The sequence below is a fragment of the Chanodichthys erythropterus genome, chromosome 10 (genome assembly GCF_024489055.1).
Source record: "Chanodichthys erythropterus isolate Z2021 chromosome 10, ASM2448905v1, whole genome shotgun sequence".
Taxonomy (NCBI): Eukaryota; Metazoa; Chordata; class Actinopteri; order Cypriniformes; family Xenocyprididae; genus Chanodichthys; species Chanodichthys erythropterus.
The window spans coordinates 715,797-738,274 of record NC_090230.1 but is presented as its reverse complement, the minus strand read 5'-3'; the positions used below and the strand labels follow the sequence as shown (position 1 = coordinate 738,274).

General features: G+C 37.8%; 1 protein-coding gene across 1 annotated transcript in view; it reads left to right on the top strand.

Moving 5' to 3' along the window:
• Nucleotides 1-22,478, top strand: part of arhgef3 (Rho guanine nucleotide exchange factor (GEF) 3) — a 165,337-nt gene that overhangs the window by 69,169 nt on the left and 73,690 nt on the right. Inside the window, exon 2 of the mRNA XM_067395770.1 lies at nt 19,460-19,526. Coding sequence (XP_067251871.1) covers nt 19,460-19,526 — 67 coding nt within the window. The remainder of the gene's footprint in view (nt 1-19,459; nt 19,527-22,478) is intronic.

Genomic DNA, 22,478 nt, shown 5'->3' with positions numbered 1-22,478 from the left:
TCGTTGTGTCGCGTGACTATTACGCCTCTCAATAAAACGCGGAGATGTTTGAGTAAAAAAAAGCGCGGTTGAGCGCGAAGCAGAGCGGAGCAAAAATAAATAAATAAATAGCGGAGCGGAGATAGAGGAAAGACCATCGGAGAGACCCGTAACGTTGTTCTGAACAGGCGCGCCGTTGGCACGAGGGACAGGAACCCCGCAGTTTTGAAAAGACAGAAATCGACCCCCGCACTTTTGATACAGGCTGCTTTAATTAGTCACGCTATATCATCTTTTAGCTTTGGATATTTTCTTTCAAATGAGACCATTTTCACGTTTCTGTGAGCTTTCGTTCATAAACAACCGACTGTTTTGTCGCGGATGTGAAGAACAGGAAATGCGCTCTCTAACGGAGAAACCGTCTATGTCAAGTCAAGTCAAGTCAAATTTATTTATATAGCGCTTTTACAATTGGTAATTGTTTCAAAGCAGCTTTACATATTAGAAGCACAGAAAAAAGGGAAGTGGTTAAAAATAAACTGTACAAACAAGCGTGGTAATATGTAACATATACAAGATGGTGCTACATTAAGCCAATGCCGGCTGACTTCCAGGGGTGGAAAAAACCCCCTAGGAGAAAAACCCAGCGTGCTAGCACTGGGAAAAAAGTCCTAGGAGGGAAAAAACCCCTTGGAAGATATATATAATATATGTAAATGTATATGGAGATCAAAATCTGAATTGTACATTTTTATTATAGAGATTAAAAATAGATTATATATAAATATATGTAAGCGGATACGGGGATTAAAAATCTGAATTATAGATGCAGCCAGAATTGGATCTTTAGGCCCATTGTCTCCTGGGCTACGTTGTAGTCAGGTCCAGACGCAGGTTCTCCATCTGATCTGGATACGGCCTGGATCCAGCACCCGGCAAACCTCAGGATAAGCAGAGAGACAGATATTAGCGTAGATGCCATTCTTATTCTGATGTACAGGTATATCTAGTGTTATAGGAAATGTTCTCGGTTCCGGCCGACCTAATTATTGCAGCGTAACAATCCTTTAATGGATTTGAAAAATGTTAATGTATTGATAATGTGTTATGTGTATGCAAGAGCAAAGAGATGTGTTTTTAGTCTAGATTTAAACTGACAGAGTGTGTCTGCTTCCCAAACAATGCTAGGAAGATTGTTCCAGAGTTTAGGTGCTAAATAGGAAAAGGATCTGCCGCCTTCAGTTGATTTTGATATTCTGGGTATTATCAACTGGCCTGAATTCTGAGATCGCAATAAACGTGAAGGACTACAATGCATTAAGAGCTCACTTAGGTACTGGGGAGCTAAACCATTTAGAGCTTTATAAGTAAGTAGCAAGATTTTAAAATCTATACGATGTTTAATAGGGAGCCAATGTAATGTTGACAGAACTGGGCTAATATGGTCATACTTTCTGGTTCTAGTAAGAACTCTAGCTGCCGCATTTTGGACCAACTGTAGTTTGTTTAAAAGCCGAGCAGAACAACCACCCAGTAGAGCGTTACAATAATCTAGTCTTGAGGTCATGAATGCATGAACCAACTGTTCCGCATTTGTCATTGAGAGCATATGTCGTAATTTAGATATATTTTTTAGATGGAAGAAGGCGGTTTTACAGATACTAGAAACATGACTTTCAAATGAAAGATTGGTATCAAAGAGCACACCCAGGTTCCTAACTGAGGACGAAGGTTTAATGGAGCACCCGTCAAGTGTTAGAGAGTATTCAAGGTTTTTTCGTGAGGAAGTTTTTGGTCCAAAGATTAGGATATCAGTTTTTTCTGAATTTAATAATAAGAAATTTCTTGTCATCCAGTTTTTAATGTCAGCTATGCATTCTGTTAGTTTTGTGAATTTGTAGGTTTCGTCAGGGCGCGAGGAAATATAGAGCTGAGTATCGTCAGCGTAGCAGTGAAAACTAACACCATGCTTCCTAATTATCTCTCCTAAGGGCAGCATGTACAGAGTGAAAAGCAACGGTCCTAATACTGAGCCTTGTGGTACCCCATATTTAACCTGTGATCGATACGACATCTCTTCATTAACTACCACAGACTGATAACGGTCAGATAAGTATGATTTGAACCATGCCAAAGCAATTCCACTAATGCCAATATAGTTTTCAAGTCTTTTTAGAAGAATGTTGTGATCGATAGTGTCAAAAGCAGCACTGAGATCTAATAACACTAATAGAGAAATACAGCCACGATCGGATGATAGGAGTAGATCGTTTGTAACTCTAACGAGAGCAGTCTCAGTACTATGGTATGGTCTAAATCCTGACTGGAAATCCTCACAGATTCCATTTCTTTCTAAAAAGGAACACAGTTGTGTTGAAACTGCCTTTTCTAGTATCTTTGACAGAAAAGGTAGATTCGAGATTGGCCTGTAATTTACTAAATCTCTCGGATCTAGTTGAGGTTTTTTAATAAGAGGTTTGATAATAGCCTGCTTAAAGGTTTTTGGCACGTGTCCTAGTGTTAAAGATGAGTTAATTATATCAAGAAGTGGACCTACGACCTCTGGAAGCATTTCTTTCAGTAGTTTAGTCGGCATTGGGTCTAACATACATGTCGTTGATTTTGATGATTTGATAAGTTTAGATAATTCTTCCTCTCCTATAGCGGCGAATGATTCTAGTTTTACCTCAGGGACACTACAGTGCACTGTCTGAAGCGAAACTGTAGACGGTTGCATGTTTATAATTTTCTCTCTAATATTATCAATCTTGCAAGTAAAGAAGTTCATAAAGTCATTACTGCTGTGCTCTATGGAAACGTCAGCAGTTGAATCTCTGTTTCTAGTTAATTTAGCCACTGTGTCAAATAAATACCTAGGATTATGTTTGTTTTCTATTAAGAGATTTGAAAAATAAGTAGATCTAGCATTTCTTATGGCTGTTCTGTACTCAATCATTTTTTCTTTCCACGAAAGGCGAAAAACTTCTAGTTTTGTTTTCTTCCAACTACGTTCAGCTTTTCTAACAGCTCGTTTTAGAGCCCGAGTGTGCTCATCATACCACGGCGTTGGATTAGTTTCCTTAATCTTCTTTAGACGTAAAGGAGCGACTGCATCTAATGTGCTGGAAAAGAGAGCCAATAGTTTCTGTTGCAGCATCGAGTTCTTCTAAGTTGTCAGGTATACTAAGGCGATGAAACTGCTCGGGGAGATTATTTATAAAGCAATCTTTAGTGGTAGATGTGATTGTTCTACAATATTTATGGCTGGGTGGTGATTTTGTAGCCTTGGCTAATTGTATTATACACGAGACTAAATAATGATCTGATATATCATCGCTCTGCTGTAGAATTTCAACAGCATCAATATCTATTCCATGCGACAGTATTAGATCTAGGGTATGATTACGACAATGAGTGGGTCCTGACACGTGTTGTCTAACTCCAATAGAGTTTAAAATATCTGCAAATGCCAATCCAAATGCGTCTTTATTATTATCTACATGGATATTAAAATCACCAACAACAAGGACTTTATCCGCAGCCAGTACTAACTCTGATAGAAACTCAGCAAATTCTTTGATAAAGTCAGTATGGTGCCCTGGTGGCCTGTATACAGTAGCCAGCACAAATGTCAACTTACATAATGTTACATAAAGCACCATCACTTCAAAGGAATTATATTTGAAATTCTTTTGAATGATTCTGAATATATTACTATAAATTACAGCAACACCTCCCCCTTTGCCTTTCTTTCGAGGATTGTGTCGATAATCATAACCTTGAGGACTAGATTCATTTAAAGTAATGTAATCGTCTGGTTTTAGCCAGGTTTCTGTCAAACACAGCAAGTCTAGTTTATTGTCTGTGATAATTTCATTTACAATAAGTGCTTTATCAGCTTTATCATTTGTTTATCTGATTTATCTGTGATTTTCATTTTTTTGAACATCAATTAAATTTTTACCCTTAAAAGGTTTCGGAAGTTTTTTGTATTTACTAGTTCGAGGTACAGACACAGTCTCTATGTGATAATATCTAGGTGAAAGTGTTTCTATGTGCTGTGAATTATCTGAGTTCTGTGACGTGAGGCGGCTAGCAGACGGTCGGTTTAGCCAGTTTGTCTGCGTCCTGATCTGGGCCCTGGTTTATCATGTTTCAGCTCTAAGACTATTTGCCAAATTTCTAGAGAGAAGAGCAGCACCATCCCGGGAGGGATGAATACCATCTCTTTTCAACAGATCAGGTCTGCCCCAAAAGCTTTTCCAATTGTCTATGAAACCTATATTATTCTGCGCACACCACTTAAGACAGCCAGCCATTGAGTGATGATAACCTGCTAACTATCTCATCACTCCGACGAACAGGAAGAGGGCCAGAATAAATTACTTTTGCTGACATTGAATTTGCAAGTTCACACACCTCTTTAATGTTAATTTTAGTGATCTCCGACTGGCGAAGTCGAACATCATTTGTGCCGACGTGGATAATGATTTTAGAATATTTACGTTTAGCATTAGCCAGCACTTTTAAATTTGCTTTGATGTCAGGTGCTCTGGCCCCCGGCAAACATGTGACTATGGTGGCTGGTGTCTCTATTTTCACGTTCCGTGTAATAGAATCGCCAATTACTAGGGCACTTTCAACAGGATTCTCAGTGGGTGCGTCACTGAGTGGGGAGAACCTGTTTGATGTTCTAATCGGAACGGAAGAGTGGTGTTTGTTCTTGCCATTATGCCGCCTCACAGTCACCCAGTTAGCCTGCTGCGTGGCTTCTACAACCGGAACCGAATGTGTAGTGTTTACTAGGCTAGTCGCATCCAAAGCAGTATCTAAGGCCCTTTCATTCTCACTATCCTCAATTAAAGTTTGGGTGCGTGTCTCTAATTCTGAGATTCTCTCTGTCAGCCTGACAATATCCCTGCATTTATCACATGTGTAAGTCTCACTGCTGACAGAAAGAGCTAAGCTGTACATGTTGCATTTACTACACATGATAATCGTCGGACATGACTGACCGTGTGTTTGATGAACGCCGTCCGAAAAACTGCAACGCACACGGGACTCGCTGGCTGGATGTCTCGGTCGCTTGCCGGTGCCTGGGGCGAGGGTGATGTGCGGCACGCTGTGCCTCGCGGTGGATCGATGAATGCCGGGCAGCAACGTCTCCACAGCTTCCCGATCTGGCGAGGACAGATCAGAATAACATACATCGGATAAATCCGCCATTCAATCGACAAGGAAGGTTGGTTTAGAGGAAAAAAGAAAGTAGACGGTAGCTAGCAGGCTATGGCTAACACTAGGTGATTACGCTGGTGGATTGCTAGTAATAAATCGTTCCGTTTAGTAATACTATGCAATAGGTTAAGTAATCTAGTGAAAAATAAGAAAGTTATATTATGTGAATAGGAATAAAGAGAAGGATTTAGGATAAACTCCACGAAGCTCCGAGCGTAGATCAGACAGCTGGCAGGCAGCAGCGTTGAACCGGACGTTCCATGTCTATGGGAGAAACAAGCGATCTCCAAACCATCGGTTAAAGCGTGCTAACGTTTTAGGACAGGTCGATGGTAAATAAATCATGCCCGAATGTCAATCAAGCCAAACCGTCCATTCAGAAACCGAGAATTTGACACTTGAAGGTAAGGAGGCTGATCTCTCAGGTTGACGCGCGAGCTGGCATGACTGAAGTTTTCGTGAGGATTTAAGGTTTATGGACTGTTTTGATTTTGGTAATTACATCTAGAAAGTTAAAAGCATTGATGGCATCTATAAAATAGATATCTGAAAGCGAAACGAAAGTGATATTGCCTCGTCCAGTGAGGAGGACGCACGAGGGAGACCTGCGTGTTTAATTGGTATGTGTACTGTAATACTGCATTTACAATGCTTATCAGTGGCGTACACTTTGATCGTGAAGTGAAAATCCAAAAGACTATGACTATGACTAAAACTAAATCAAAATTTGCTGTCAAAATTAACACTGATCTGTTGTCATGTATTTATTCTGTGCTTTGTCCCATATCAGTTATTGTTGACAAATATATTTGTGTTTGTTGTAGCCTACTTTTTAAATTTCATTTTAAAGTTTTTTTTATAGCACTTGGTCATCTTAAGCTAAACAAAAATATACATCTTTTTGTGCACTTTATTTAAAAAAAAAAACCTATATTTTTGGCAGATGTAATCTGTGTACATGTGTAATACATGTGTATTTTTTTGTGTTAGTCCATTTGTTTTTTGTTTTTTATTACTTTAACAGCTCAGGGATGTTAAAAGAGCAACCTGTTTTTGCACGTTCTGAGGGTTTTTTGCACTGTGAATTTGCACTGTCATTTCTGTTTTTGAATAAAAGGTTGGAAATTAATGCCCCCCACCCCCCGAATCATCAATTAATCATAAAAATAATCGACAGATTAATCAATTATTGAAATAATCGTTAGTTGCAGCCCTAGTCTTCACCTCACAGCCAGTGGGAAATAATCGGGATAGGACTCGGGAAGAAATCATGTTCATGGATGCGATTATTAACTGTACTTTAGCATGAAGCAGAGCAGGACCAAGTGTTGTAGGAGCTGAACAAGGCCACTGGAGTGATTGCGCAACACATGCCTCACGAGCAGCGGAACTTTTATTATGACACAGTCACAGGCACCGCTTCCACTTTTTTTTTTGAGTATGAAGTAACGCAGCTCTGTTTATCATATTAGATACATTTCAGTGTGTTGAAAATGATGTTATAACGTTACTCTGTGTGTTCACTTGGTGGCTGCTTTGAGACACTTGTTGCACACTGCAGTAAGCTAGATCAATTTTAGAATATCATATTAAATGCTGGATGGCTTGTGTTGATAAATGCCATGGAATTCTTTTTAAAATGTATTGTATTATGGAGAAAATGCTGTATTATTGTTACTAAAAATAAAGCTGCATCTGATTATGCTATGTTTTTCTCTGAGGCATGGTAAAGCATGGTACTTGCAAAAAATCAAGAAAATTAGATTTAAACAATAAGGCTAAACGTGTTAAACTATATAACAATAATTCGTTTTCTGTCTATAAATATATAAAAACAGTTGTTACCTTGTCTATTAAAACATATTAAAGCATCTTTGATGTTTCCATTGTTTCTACAAATAAAACCGGAAACCGAGGGTAATGCGTGTATGACGCAATTGACTCCTCACACGTCCCGGAGCCTTGGTTAAAATTGCAGTTTTCTCAAGGTACAAATAGTTGGAAACATTTGAGATATTGTAAGAACTCAAGTGAACAAAATATATAACACTGGCCTATAACACTAGTGGTTTTTGGATATTTTACTGCAAAATTCTTACATATTACACCTTTAAACATTCTATCAATTTTAAAATGTCACATTTGTGTGACAACAAGAATGAATGTTACGAGCTCAAATATTTGGAGAACCGAGAGTAAAAAAAAAAAAAAAGTTTTTCAGCAGCTTGTCACAACAACCAGCAGAACAAAAATGCATTACCTGAGGTTCTGGGTCAGGAAAAGGTCATTCACCCTGTCCTGCCACATAGCGACTCTTGATGAGACAGACCTGCCCGTCTGTTTGTTTACAAAACTGCAGTGAATGAAAATGGCTAAAGATTTTGTAGTTGATTGTAATGTCAATGAGTTGATTGTAATGTTAATGTAGCTACATCAAGTTAATCTGATTAATTGTTTTTAATATTTATATTAATCATAATGAATAATCATAAGGAGTTACGAATAATTATTTATATTTCCCCTTTGAGCTAATATCGCTACAACTGAAAGAGTTGTCGGAAGCTTGTTGATGGTGACATTGAAGTCGAGCGGTGTAGTTCATTTATAGCCTACGTTTAGCTTTAGAGCTTGTAATAGAATCAGATAATTTAAGTGACAGTTATTCACAGATGGGGAGTCAGAACCAAATATGTATTGTGCTCAAGTTTTATTAACTAAATAATGAGCACATAACTAAACTAACGATCACATACATACACACAAGTCACACATACATAGGTAAAATGAGGAATGATACAGTGGAACTGAAGTGGGAACAGGAAATGTTATGGAGAGGCCAAAAACCAGGAAAGAATCAAAATTATTCATTACATTATTATTGTTAACAAAGGAGCTTCACAACCTAGAATCAGAATTTGAATTTACCTCGGCATAGTTGAATAACAAGAGTTCAGTACATGGAAAAGACATACAGTGAGTTTCAAACTCCATTGTTTCCTCCTTCTTATGTAAATCTCATTTGTTTAAAAGACTTCCGGAAAACACTCGGATCTCAACATAACACCGACTGTTACGTAACAGTCAGGATCATTAATATGTACAACCCCAATATTTGCATAATGCCAGCCCATTCAACGCATTAGACAAGGAAAGGCAGTATTAACGTCTGGATCTGCGCACAGACAAGGTAAGCAAGCAAGAACAACAGCAAAAAATGGCAGATGGAGCAATAATAACTGACATGATCCATGATATCATGATATTTTTAGTGATATTTGTAAATTGTCTTTCTAAATGTTTCATTAGCATGTTGCTAATACACTGTTAAATGTGGTTAAAGTTACCATCGCTTCTTACTGTATTCACGGAGACGAGAGTCGTTGCTATTTTCATTTTTAAACACGTGCAGTCTGTATAATTCATAAACACAACTTCATTCTTTATAAATCTCTCCAACAGTGTAGAATTAGACGTTAGCCACAGAGCATATCCTCAAACTCACACAGAATCAAACGTAACCATCTAAATAAATACTTTACTCACATAATTCGAAGCATGCATACAGCATGCATGACGAACATCTTGTAAAGATCCATTTGAGGGTTATATTTGCTGTGTGAACTTTGTAAATGCACTGCAATATAGTCGAGAGCTCGTGGGGCAGAGGGAACTTATCTCTTAAAGGGGCCGTGCTGAAAAAATCAGTGCATAGTTAATGATGCCCCAAAATAGGCAGTTAAAAAAATAATCTAAAAAAAATCTATGGGGTATTTTGAGCTGAAACTTCACAGACACATTCAGGGGACACCTAGGACTTATATTACATCTTGTAAAAAAACAATCTAGGGCACCTTTAACTAACGAACAGCAATTTAGTAAATCATACGATACTTGCTTTAGGCCTCAGCTTTTTGAAGAGTGTCCAAATATACTGTTGCAGTACAAAGTCCTGTGGGTTCAGTCCAATGGTGCTGAAGTTGCAATCGATGTCTTTTGCATTGAAGGAAGGACTGATGAAAAACTTGCCTGGTTAGTTTGACGCTTAATGTCAATGCCAATGTCAATTTTATTTCTATAGCACAACTACACACAGCACCAGTTGACCAGTGTGCTTTACATCAATGCAAGAGACAATAAAAAAAAATCAGTATATAAATACGAAAACCATAAAAACAAACTGAAAAGGCACGTTCAACCCTACTTTTCAGCTTTGATTTTGGAATACGTAGCAATCTCTAATTAGACGACTGGAGAGACACAACTGGACAATGTTCTGTCAGTAAATCTGAAAGGTAAGGAGGGGCCAAACCATTTAAAGATTTAAATACTAAGAGAAGAATTTTAAAATCAACACAGTATCGTACAGGCAACCAGTACAAAGAGCATAGCACTGGAGTAATATGGTCCTGTTTTTTAGTACAGTTTTTTAGTTTGTCAGAAGTCTTGCCGCCGCATTTTGTACCATCTGTAAAGCTGTTTGGCTAATCCCGTAATACAGTGAATTGCAATAGTCTAGTCTTGATGTTAAAAATGCATTATTCTTTCAAAGTTATTGAAAGATAGAACATGTTTTACTTTAGCTAAAAGACAAAGCTGAAAAAGCTGTGAAAATCTACTGAATTTATCTGCTTGTCAAATTTTAGACCATCATCAAAAACAAAACAGGTTCTTTACCCAAGGCTTTGCAGAAAGTGTTAAATTACCAAGGGTTATTTGACTAGGAGAGTCAGATGAACCAAAAACTCTGATTTCAGTTTTATTTTCATTAAAATTGAGAAAATTTAAAGATAATCAAGCTTTCACGTCAGATAGGCAGGCCCTAAGTGTTTCCAGCCCATCAATATTAGGTTTTAGGGGTAAATAAACTTGAGTGTCATCCACATAGCAATGGAACGACAACCCATGTTTCCTGAAAATAGACCCTAATCGGAGCATATATTATGTGAAAAGAATGGGAGCTAAAATGGATCTTTGAGGAACACCACAAGATGGAACAGCAGCCTCTGACGAATATTCCCCAATATTAACACTGAACTTCCTATTTGTTAGATAAGATTTAAACCATTCAAGGGCAGCTCCTTTGATACCAGCACAAAGCTCCAAGCGAGCAAGAAGAATGGAATGATCTACCGTATCAAAAGCCTCACTCAGATCTAGCAGTACAAGTATGGCACAAACCCCAGAATCAGCAGCTATTAAAGGGATAGTTCACCCAAAAATGAAAATTTGATGTTTATCTGCTTACCCCCAGGGCATCCAAGATGTAGATGACTTTTTTTCTTCAGTCGAACGCAAATTATGATTTTTAACTGCAACCGCTGCCGTCTGTCAGTCAAATAATAGCAGTGATTGGGAACTTGAACAATAAGAGTCGAAAAAACTTCCATAGACAAATCAAAATTAAAACCTGCGGCTCGTGACGACACATTGATGTCCTAAGACACGAAACGATCGGTTTGTGTGAGAAACCGAACAGTATTTATATAATTTTTTACCTCTAATACACCACTATGTCCAACTTCGTTCAGCTTCCGGCTAGTGAGGTCGGATCGCGCTCTGACAACGGAAGTGATGTCTCGCGCTCATTGAAGTATATGGGCGAGACATCACTTCCGTCAACAGAATGCGTTTTTTGACCTCACTAACAGGAAGCTGAACGAAGTTGGACATAGTGGTGTATTAGAGGTAAAAATTATATAAATAATGTTCGGTTTCTCGCACAAACCGATTGTTTCGTCTCTTAGGACATTAATGTGTCGTCACGAGCCGCAGGTTTTAATTTTGATTTGTCTAAGCAAGTTTTATTTACTGTTATAGTTGAAGTTCCCATCCACTGCTATTATTTGACTGACAGAGGGCAGCGGTTGCAGTTAAAAATCATAATTTGCGTTCGACTGAAGAAAAAAAGTCACCTACATCTTGGATGCACTGGGGGTAAGCAGATAAACATCAAATTTTCATTTTTGGGTGAACTATCCCTTTAACACATCATTTAGAACCTTCAGGAGTGCAGTCTCTGTCAAATTATATTTTTTAAAACCTGATTGAAAAAGCTCAAATACCTTATTTCTATCCAGGAAACTCTGCAGCTGTTGCAACACTGACTTCTCTAAAATCTTTGAAATAAAAGGCAAATTAGAAACAGGCCTGAAATTAGCCAAAACATTTAAGTCTATGTTTAGTTTCTTTAACAACGGCCGAACTACAGCATGTTTTAGCACTTCCGGTACCGTGTATGTTTCCAGAAATCAATTTATAATGTTTAAAAGATGAGGCCCCACTGCATCGAAAACTTGTTTCATAAGAAATGGAGGCATGGCATCCATAGAGGAGCCCGACAGCTTTAATTGACCAACTATTTCTTGAAGATGAGAAAGAGAAATAGGTTACAATTGCTTGAACTCCGCCGTACAGGCCGCAGAGATAGAAGGATCAAAAGAAGGACAAGATATCCCCGATCTAATGTCACTGATCTTATTCACAAAAAATGTAAGAAAATCATCACACAGAGTCTTTGATGCCACAGGGTACTCATAAACAGGTGGATTAATAAGAGAGTTAAAAACAGTAAAAAGAGTTCTTGGTCTATGGTAATTTTTAGTAATGAGTTTCATAAAATAACTGGATCTTACTGCTATCAAAGCCTTTTGGTATTTTAACAATGACTCCCTTAATATTTCAAAAGAAACATGAAGCTTATCTTTCTTCCATCTACGCTCTGCTCTTCTGCAGAACTGCCTCAACTGCCTATGTTATCATCAATCCATGGGTCAGCTCTTGGATTAGATTTTAAGGTCTTTACAGGAGCCACTGTGTTTAAAACATTCACACTTGTAGAATTGAACTCAGACAAAAGCTCATCTGCACTTAATTCATACTGGTTTGCATCCATAGCTCGCATAGTATCACAGAAAGCTGGTAAGAAAACTGTACTAATAGCAAAGTTAATTAATCGTGATTTATGGACCAGCCTTTTGAGTTGCAAGGAGTTTGATGATGCAGGAATAGAAAACATAACACATATGATCAGAAAACCTATTATCCACTATCTCCAGAACATAAAGAGAAATACCATATGATAACACAAGATCAAGAGTATGTCCACCCTGATGGGTAGGAACATTTACATGATGATCTAGATCAAAGGCATTTATCAACGTAAGAGTCGACTGTGCAACACACATGTACGTTAAAATCTCCAAGAATTAACAATTTATCATACTTTGGTACAAATTCACCCCACAAATCTGCAAACTCATTTAAGAAGTCTGCGTTGTGTTTAATAGGGCGATATAACAAGGCAATCAATAGTCAAGTCAAGTCAAATTTATTTATATAGCGCTTTTTACAATTGGTGATTGTTTCAAAGCAGCTTTACATATTAGAAGCACAGAAAAAAGAGAAGTGGTTAAAAATAAGCTGTTCAAGCAAGCGTGGTAATATGTAACATATACAAGATGGTGCTACATTAAGCCAATGTCGGCTGACTCCCAGGGGTGGAAAAAACCCCCTAGGAGAAAAACCCAGCGTGCTAACACTGGGAAAAAAGTCCTAGGAGGGAAAAAAACCCTTGGAAGATATATATATATATATATGTAAAGGGATATGGAGATCAAAATCTGAATTATACATTTTTATTAAAGAGATTAAAAATAGACTATATATAAATATATGTAAGCGGATACGGAGATTAAAAATCTGAATTATAGATGCAGCCAGAACTGGATCTGTAGGCCCATTGTCTCCTGGGCTACGTTGTAGTCAGGTCCAGACACAGGTTCTCCATCTGATCTGGATACGGCCTGGATCCAGCACCCGGCAAACCTCAGGATAAGCAGAGAGACTGATATTAGCGTAGATGCCATTCTTATTCTGATGTACAGGTATATCTAGTGTTATAGTAAATGTTCTCGGTTCCGGCCGACCTAATTATTGCAGCGTAACAATCCTTTAACGGATTTGAAAAATGTTAATGTATTGATAATGTGTTATGTGTATGCAAGAGCAAAGAGATGTGTTTTTAGTCTAGATTTAAACTGACAGAGTGTGTCTGCTTCCCAAACAATGCTAGGAAGATTGTTCCAGAGTTTAGGTGCTAAATAGGAAAAGGATCTGCCGCCTTCAGTTGATTTTGATATTCTGGGTATTATCAACTGGCCTGAATTCTGAGATCGCAATAGACGTGAAGGACTATAATGCACCAAGAGCTCGCATAGATACTGGGGAGCTAAACCATTTATAGCTTTATAAGTAAGTAGCAAGATTTTAAATTCTATACGATATTTAATAGGGAGCCAATGTAATGTTGACAGAACTGGGCTAATAATAGTGGACTATTCAGTTCAAGTGTAAACAGCTGCAGCTCAAAACTGGTGGTGAGAAAATTTGTCTTTAAAAATAGAGTAATCCGCCACCCCTGCCAGTTAAGCGAGGCGAATTTAAAAACAAACAGTTTGAAGGTAAAAGTTCAGAAAAGGGCTTTAATCACCGACAGTAATCTAGGTTACCTTAATAAATAAGCAGTCCAACTCACGCGAAGTAAAAAAAAAAGTAATTTATAGTAAAAGTCTTCTTTACCACCGATCTCGAATTAAGTAGACCTTAAACGAAGCGGATTGTCCGTCTGCTCCTCCGACTGCTGCGCCCGAGGAAAAGTGCGAAGATGGCTGAAGCACACTCCTCGGCGGTAGATACGGGGAGAACCACATACACCAGAGGTCACCGTAGCTGGGACCAGGGGAGCACTCCAGGGAACGCCAGCGAACAGAATAGTCACCGACCGAACACCTCTCTTGAAGTTCCAAAGGCCGTACACCAGACCGCAGAGCCAGGAAGAACTTCAGCCTACCAGTACAGCCACACTGTTTTCTGCGTTTCTTCCTCTGTCTCTTCACTGGTAACGAGCAAGGCCATCACCGTAGATAACCAGGTATCGACAATAGGAAAGGAGGAGGTGGATAGCCCAGCAAATTGTTTGAACTGGTCCGCAGACTTAAGATTTTGACCTGTCATAGGCCGATATCGCGCACTGCATTACTTTCAAAATAAAACAAACAATACAAATACTATTCTCCGAGACCGACGGCACGCCATGTACACTGGCGCCATCTTGAGTCCCCCAACAATAGCACTCTTAGTGGGGAAAGAGTCCTTTTCTCTCCTCTAGATGAGCACATGGCTGTGGTGCAGGGCAGGCCCAGGCCCACAGGCCTTGGCCTGAGAGGCCGCCCAGCACGAGATCTCTTCAGTTCGTCCAAGAAGCAAGGGAGAGCAGGAGGAGCATTGTGTGCTGGCTTTTAAGGTCTGGGAGAAGTCACACCCCTGAGGGTTGACCTGACCAATGAGATGGGTAGGATTTCCAAGCGGCAAAACTCCTCTATGGGGGCTTTTATGAACCTTTGTGTTTCTTGCAGAGCATTTGCATATGAAACTGGCTGAGTTGTTTTGAAGAAACTATTAAAAATTCTTGTAATACTGCTATGTTACACAGGTATCAATATATCATATACAGGATCATTTAAATCTTCAAAATACAAACTCATAGACACTACACAAAACAGTTGTAGTGAATTAACTCAAAGGGGGAATATTAATAATAACTAATTGTGATTGTTAATTATGATTAATTATGAATATGTGAATCAGTTAATCGGATTAACTTAATGTAGCTACATTAAAATGAATATTACAATCAATTAACCTGTTCATCCAGTGAGAATTCAGTGTTAATTGTGTATTAATTCTAAGAAATGTTCATTTCCAGGTTATGGAAAGCAACATTCTTATTGTACAGTACTACTCAGAGCATGTAGTCAAGATCAAAATCATTTAAGAGGCAATATATTAGCTGATTGAATCAAAACCAAACATGTATTGTGCACAAGCTTTATTAACTAACTCACAAACACATAACTAAACTAACAAACACAACATACACGCAGGTCACACACATAGGTCGGTGTAGGTAAAATAGGTGTGTGTAGGTAGGTACACATAGGTAAAAATGAACAATGATAGAGTAGAGTTGAACCGGAAGTGGGACCGGAAATGAAGCTATGGGAAAAGGACAAAGACGGTCTGGAAAAGAATCATCAGTTTCCTTAGTAATAAAGCACCTTAGCTGACACAGGTGGTTTACAAATTAATACTAAATTGCTGTTTAGTGTTCAAATGTATGATACTTGCAAAATGCCTTTAGGCTGTGGAGCATCGGATCTGCCGGCTGAGGAGAAATTCTTGATGATTCAGTCTGGAGTTGTAACCAATATCTTCTGCATTGGTCAAAGACATATGAAACAACTTGAGCTGTTAATTTGGAAAAATATCTCCCTCTCCTAGTCAAGCACATGGTTGGGGGCAGGGCGGGGGCAGGGCAGGCCCAGGCCCAGGCCCACAGGCAGCCCCTGCAGTCGCTGTTTTGTCATTGAGGTAAGAGATTGGGAGGAGCATTGCGTACTGACTTTAAGCTCTGGGAGAAGTCACACCCCTAAAGGTTGACCTGACCAATGAAATGGGTAGGATCTCTGAGCGGCAAAATTCCTCTATGGGGGCATTTATGAACGAGCGTGATTAAAATGGCTGAGTGGTTGAAAAGGAACTATTAAAGATTCTTGTAATACTGATGTGTTGCACAGGTATCAACATATCGTATACACAAGCACTTAACCCCTTTACGTTCAAGGATTGGCGAAGGCCTCACATGTGACATTGTTTACATTGATCAAGCGATACATTTTATCAAGTAAAATGATCAAGTTGAGTGAAATTGATCAAGTTGTGTTAAAGATACAAGAATGCTGATTCAACCTGTACAAGCATTATACAATCAAGATAACTTTATAGTAGTTTTTTGTTATTCTGTATGACCTTGAACAATTTCCTAAGACAACAAAAGGGAGGGGACGTCCTTACCTTTTTGTGTCGTGGAACTGTAATGTTTGGCAGTATAATGGTGACATCAACATTTTTCCATGGGAAGAGTCCAGTACACGATTTCCATAGTACATATTTGTCCAAAAGCATGCAAACTGGTATAAAAATCGATATAACTTCTATTGTTTCCATCCTGTAAGCGCTATTCACGGGTGCGCTGTCATGTTTATTTGACGAACTGTCCACATCTAGCGCTTTATTCAATGAAATATAACTTATCACTGTATTTAGTAGAGTGTCTGTAAATGAATGAGAACAGCCCAGAAGATGTCCGATGAAAACTAGACACATATACATGTATAAAAAAAAAAGTGGACACTGGACAGGCGCTTTCAGTGACATGTGATTACGCACAGGCAAACATAAGTGGGAAAAAAGTAAAAAGACAGCAATGGCAAAACTATTGTGTTGTCATGTAACGTTAGCCTATGCAATAACGAATGTGTTGATTTTCATAATCTCGTGTGTAATACATTGTTGTTTAGTGTGCGTAACAATTTGCTTCCAGGAAAAAAAGCACACGCCCGCTGGCGTGACGCAAATATAAGGGACGCACCTGCTGGCCACTAGCACTCGCACTGCTAGCATAATCTTGCGTGTAATACGTTCGTCAGCCATGGATCAGCGTCGTGCACAGAAGTTGTTTTCTCCTGCTGCTGCATTGGAAGAACTTATGCGAAGCAGAGATGAAGAAAATGTGGATTATTCGGAGGAGAATGCTGTATCTAGCGTCTTGATTGCAGTCTTGGTCATTAGCTGCTGGTGTAAATGTTCAATAAGGGTAACAATAGAGTGGTTATGATGGTAAATTGCTTTGTGTAAATCAGTGGTCACCAACCTTTTTAAGCCCAAGATCCCTGACCTCGACCTTTTTGAAAGACAAGATCTACTTGATAGAAAAAGACAGCCCAGATTGTATTTAGTATTTTTTTCGTGGCCAATGTAGATTCTGATTTATTTATTTATTTTTACAAGCAAATTGGCCGATTCTGATACTGTCACGGAACAGAAAGGCAAAAGGAAGATCCAAGTGCAGCAAAGGGGTTTATTAAGGGCAATTCCAAAAGGCGTAATCCAGAGTACAGGCAGGGGTCAGCATCCAAACAACAGTCCAAAAATAAAACAAGAAACGAGAAAACTACCAACCAAAACGGGAGAACAAGGGAAAAAACAGGGAACAGACCAAGGATGACATCAAACAATGAACCACAAGAACAGACAGAAACAACTCAGATTAAATACACAGACACTAATGACAAAATAACAAACAGCTGAGTGCAATGACGAATGGTGATTAGTCCGAGGAGTATGTATGGGAAATGTAGTTCATGAAATGGGTGAAACAGAGAGTCCGGGAAGGAGTGCCCTCTAGAGGCTGAAGGGCACTCTCACAGGTGATCGTGACAGATACTGGTTGCAGATATTTATTATTAATATTATTATAATAATCAAAAATACATAGCCATTTCAAATTGGGAACCACTGCTTTTTGATCACAATCCAAACAAAGAAACTACGCACGTTGCATGAGCAGTTTTTTTGTTTTAATTAGATTTAATTTCTGGATTTAAAGCAGAAACAGAACAGTCTGACTTTATCTTTGTGAAATTGTAATTTTCAATTATGCTACATACACAAAAAAACATGAAACAAAAACGTAAATTCAACAGCAGGTGGCGCTTATGGAGCAGCAGTAATACAGTGTTTCCTTGGTTACTGCTGTAAACAATACTGAAATGCGCTAATAATTAGCTACTATATTCTAAGGTAAGAGGAAAATAAAATGCCATTGCCATCGAAATCTTTCTGAAGACTGATCTCCTTTTAAAGATGCATTCATATAAGCCCTCACCCAAATTCATTATTTATATTTTCTTCCTATATTTCGAGCATCGTGAACAGTGAGCTGATCTGCCTGCTACAGAATTGTCTCATCTCTGCGTCCGTCTTAAGCGTCTCTGGCCTCTTGTTAACGGCTGTTTACAGACTCAGAAATGATGTGGGCTATTTACCTTTATCTGTCTGTCCCAGTAGCGCCCAAAAATAAAATAAATACAAAAATACAGTACAAAGACTGGAGATATTTCTGTTATTTTCGCGAGCTACTGGAACAGTGATAAAGATCGACCGGTCGATCACGATCGACGGGTTGGCGACCACTGGTGTAAATGATCCTTTGCGTTTGAATATAAAAATTGTAAACTGATGTAAATCTGTTGCTGTATGTAAATGATCCTTGGAATTTGATTATAAAATTTACAATTGTGTAAATGTGCCATCAGGGCAACAACAGGGTGGTATTGCTGTATGTTAATGATCCTTGGATTGCATTTTTCTAAACTTTTAAGAGGAAAAAAATGTATGGATAAAATGTATGGAAAAGATAAAATAGACTTCTTATACTTCACAGTAAAAGGTGGTTACCAAGTGTCCCTTTGGCATCTCCAAGTGGCCTTTTTGGAAAGGTGCCTAGACATGCACTGAAATAAATGCTTGTAAAATATTCATCTTTGCTTGTATCACCTTCAAATTTTAAACATATATTGATTAGACATATGGCTTTAGTTTGCTTTTCATTTTGCATTTTTCATTTTCATAAACAATTATTATGGGGGAAAATATATATATATATCCATTGTGTTTGAGCTTTTTTATCTCTCTATTAGTAATTGCTAGAGTAATTCTGAGTCTTTCATAGTAAACTGTCAGCTTTCAAATGATACCTTGGTTTTGTGTGTAGTCCGGAGGACTTGTTAGCAGCAACCATTTTATTTTGGGTATGTCATTTTTCACTACCTGGCCAAAAGTGGGGGTGACTGGTAAGGGGTTAAATCTTCTCGATTTGTCTCAGTGTTTACACAGCCATAATCCTAAATGAATGCAGGAAACTCTGTTTTGAGGGCTATAGGTTTTTCTATGGTTATTGTTGTTCCACATAGCTGGGAGGGCAATAAACCACCTTATCAGATAGTGTCCATGTTCTGAGGCCCTTGCCCCAGTTGGTCTTGGTCTACAGACACCAGAATGAGTTTTAAACATTATTTGTTAAATATAACAAATGATTTGTCTGTTTTTACATTGTCTTTGTTTAAAAACATTTTTTAGAATAAAAATACGTCATCATTGCAACACTCTATCGAAATGAATGGATTTCTCCCGTGAAAATTTTCCAAAAACGGTAAATGTGACTGCACCTTTAGAATGTGTCAGTGGCTATCTGTGCTCGCCTGTGTTGGTCTCTGCTGCTACAATTTAAATTACTGAGACTCTTTGAGCCTGTTTCTGATGTCTTTATCTTGTTTTCTCCCACCAGGGCGATGTTGCAGAGGAAGGAGTCATTTTCTCTCCTCCCTACATCAGAGAAGTGGCTCTTCAGAGGGGTGAGTTCAGAATATATGCTATTGTTGTGGTCCATTCACAGGAAGACCATTTTCCTCTGTCTTTTTGAAATCAATGGATTTGCAGCATTCTTGAACATAGCATAATGCAGTGTTCCCCAAATGATCCAAAATCATTTTCAAAATGTGTACTGTTGGCCATACACCATGGCCAGGTTTGAAAAACAGTTTATTAGTGCATGTGTACCCTACACTGTTCACTGACATAAACCAAGTGAAATTAGTGAAAATATTACTGAAAGTTCATTGTACTTAGAGGATTAGTCCAATTTTAAATAAAATTTTCCTGATAATTTTCTCACCCCCATGTCATCCAAGATGTTCATATCTTTCTTTCGTCAGTCAAAAAGAAATTAAGGTTTTTGATGAAAACATTCCAGGATTATTTCCCTTATAGTGGACTTCAGTGGCCTCCAGATGGTTGAAATTCAAAATTACAGTTTCAGTGCAGCTTCAAAGGCCTTTAAACAATACCAGACGAGGGTCTTATACAACTGTATATGCTTTATAAACACAAATTATCGCCTTACATGTGTTTCCGATTTCCACATTCTTCAAATCGCTTACACTGTATGTCCTACGCCTTCCCTGTTCAACTTAGGGAATGAACGCAGCGGCAGTTAAGTTTTTTTCCGTAAGTAGAATAGGGAAGGCGTAGGACATACGGTGTTACGCTTTTTGAAGAATGCGGAAAGCGGAAGCACGTGCAAGGCTTTATAAAGCATATACAGTTGTATTTTTTTCGAAAATGACCGATCGTTTCACTAGATAAGACCCTTATTCCTCATCTGGTAACGTTTAAAGCCCTTTGAAGCTGCACTGAAACTGTTATTTTGATCTTCAACCGTCTGGAGGCTATTGAAGTCCACTATAAGGAGAATAATCCTGGAATATTTTCATCAAAAACCTTCATTTCTTTTCGACTGAAGAAAGAAAGACATGAACATCTTGGATGACATGGGGGTGAGTAAATTATCAGGAACATTTTTATTAAAGTGGACTAATCCTTTAAAATAAAAAACGTTTAGTGAGCTCAGTAACTGATTATATTAAACTGAATGAGTACAGCAGAGTTCTAGTTCCCAGAATGCTTTGTATCAGACTGCATAAGGAGAATACATGTTGAAATTAAGTGTTATTTTGTGTGTTTTTACACAAGATTAATATAGTGAGAGATGTGTTAGTGTTTAATCTTCTGTTATGTTGCAATTAAGGGGTTTCTGTATTTTACAGTTTTACAGGTGAACAGTATGTCTGTAGTTAGGTTGAGGATGGACAGCTAAATTTGAAGACTGTGTATATAATGGCATGTTGCATATATGCAAATGTATAGTGATTGTCTCTTTGCTACTTATATTAGCACGTTAGTGTGCTATTGTTATCTAGCAGCTAATTGTTAAAGATTTGTTAATGTGATATTTATGCAATCAAATTGTATGAGTTAGCTTAGTCAAGATTTTAATTAAGTTGCAATTAGCATGTTTTGTGTAGTACAAAATCTAAATATTAAGTTCTAATTTAATATTGGAATTTGTTAACTTAAAAAATTGAGACAACTGATTAAAACTGATTACATTACCTAAAATACATAATTGACATAAAATCCAGGTATTGTGTAGAACAGAGTTTGCTGCCAATACAGTAAATGTTCTTCTCACTGTACCATATGACTGAATATATACTGTTGTCGACCTTTACAGATGAAGGCATTATGAAAGGCAGTTCCTGTGAATGAAACATTTATATAGATGAAACACTTATTTTGTGTAGTGAAAAGGATACTTTCTGATTTTGTGTATTTTACTAACACAATTGAAAATACGCTGAAATGTTTGAAAAAAGTGCACTTTTGATGATCTGTTGTGATATTAGTATTAAGAGTTTTGAAAATGTACCAGTTGGTGAAAGTTGCACCAAAGCAATTAAAAAAAACAAAAAACTGTAATGACAGATTTTTTGTTTGTTTGTTTGTTTGTTTGTGTTTTTTTTAACTATCCCTTTGACCTAAAGTGTTTTTATATGGCCACATACATTTAAAAAAAAAAAAATGAAATCAATTTCAGGATGCAAATATTAACCCTAAAACTAATAATAAATTAATGAATAATAACATTATATGTTAATAACATTATAAAACTACATTATAAAACTAAATAATAAAATTATATTTTAATCTGTGAGGCGGCAGAATATCTCCTTTTCTCTTTCTTAATGATGTCTTCTTTTGTAGATATGGAATTAGTAAAGTCACTCCACCAACCAAATGTACCAATGATAACCTGGTGAAACAAGTGTGTGCCTCTAGCATATGACAGGATGCAAGAAACAAATCACATAGATAACTAAATTTGCTTATTTCCCTTATGAAAACATTAACTTGTCCTTCTTAACCAGCAAAATCCTGTGTAAAAAAGCTTTATCTGAAAGTTCATGCATTGTGAATAAATGTTGATCAACTCATGCTACACCAGCACCAAACCAGCACAAAAGAGCGTAAATCAACCAGTCTCCATGAAAATTTCATACAGGCTTTTTCAGCAGTGTTGTGCTTTTCAGTAATAGTTGTAGAAAGCTTTACCTCAATATAGTTTTTAGCGTTTGACGGTGTTAGACTGCTAAAACATGGCCATAAATCAGTATAAAAAACATAAATTCTGATCATGTCACTATATCAAGGATCATTGGACATCTGATGGTTTTGGAATCACACTCCCCTTCAGAATGCCTTTGTCGGCCTTCCCTTGATCTGCCACATACTGTAGGCAGTTGTGAGATAGTCAAAGGACTGAGCTATATCATTTCAGAATTTATTTATTTATTTATTTATTTATTTATTTTGTATGAAAGCACAAGGTCTGCTGTGAATTCTGCCAATGTGATCAAGAATTGTTGGGTCATATCACTCCATATCACAACTGATTTGTATACAAACAT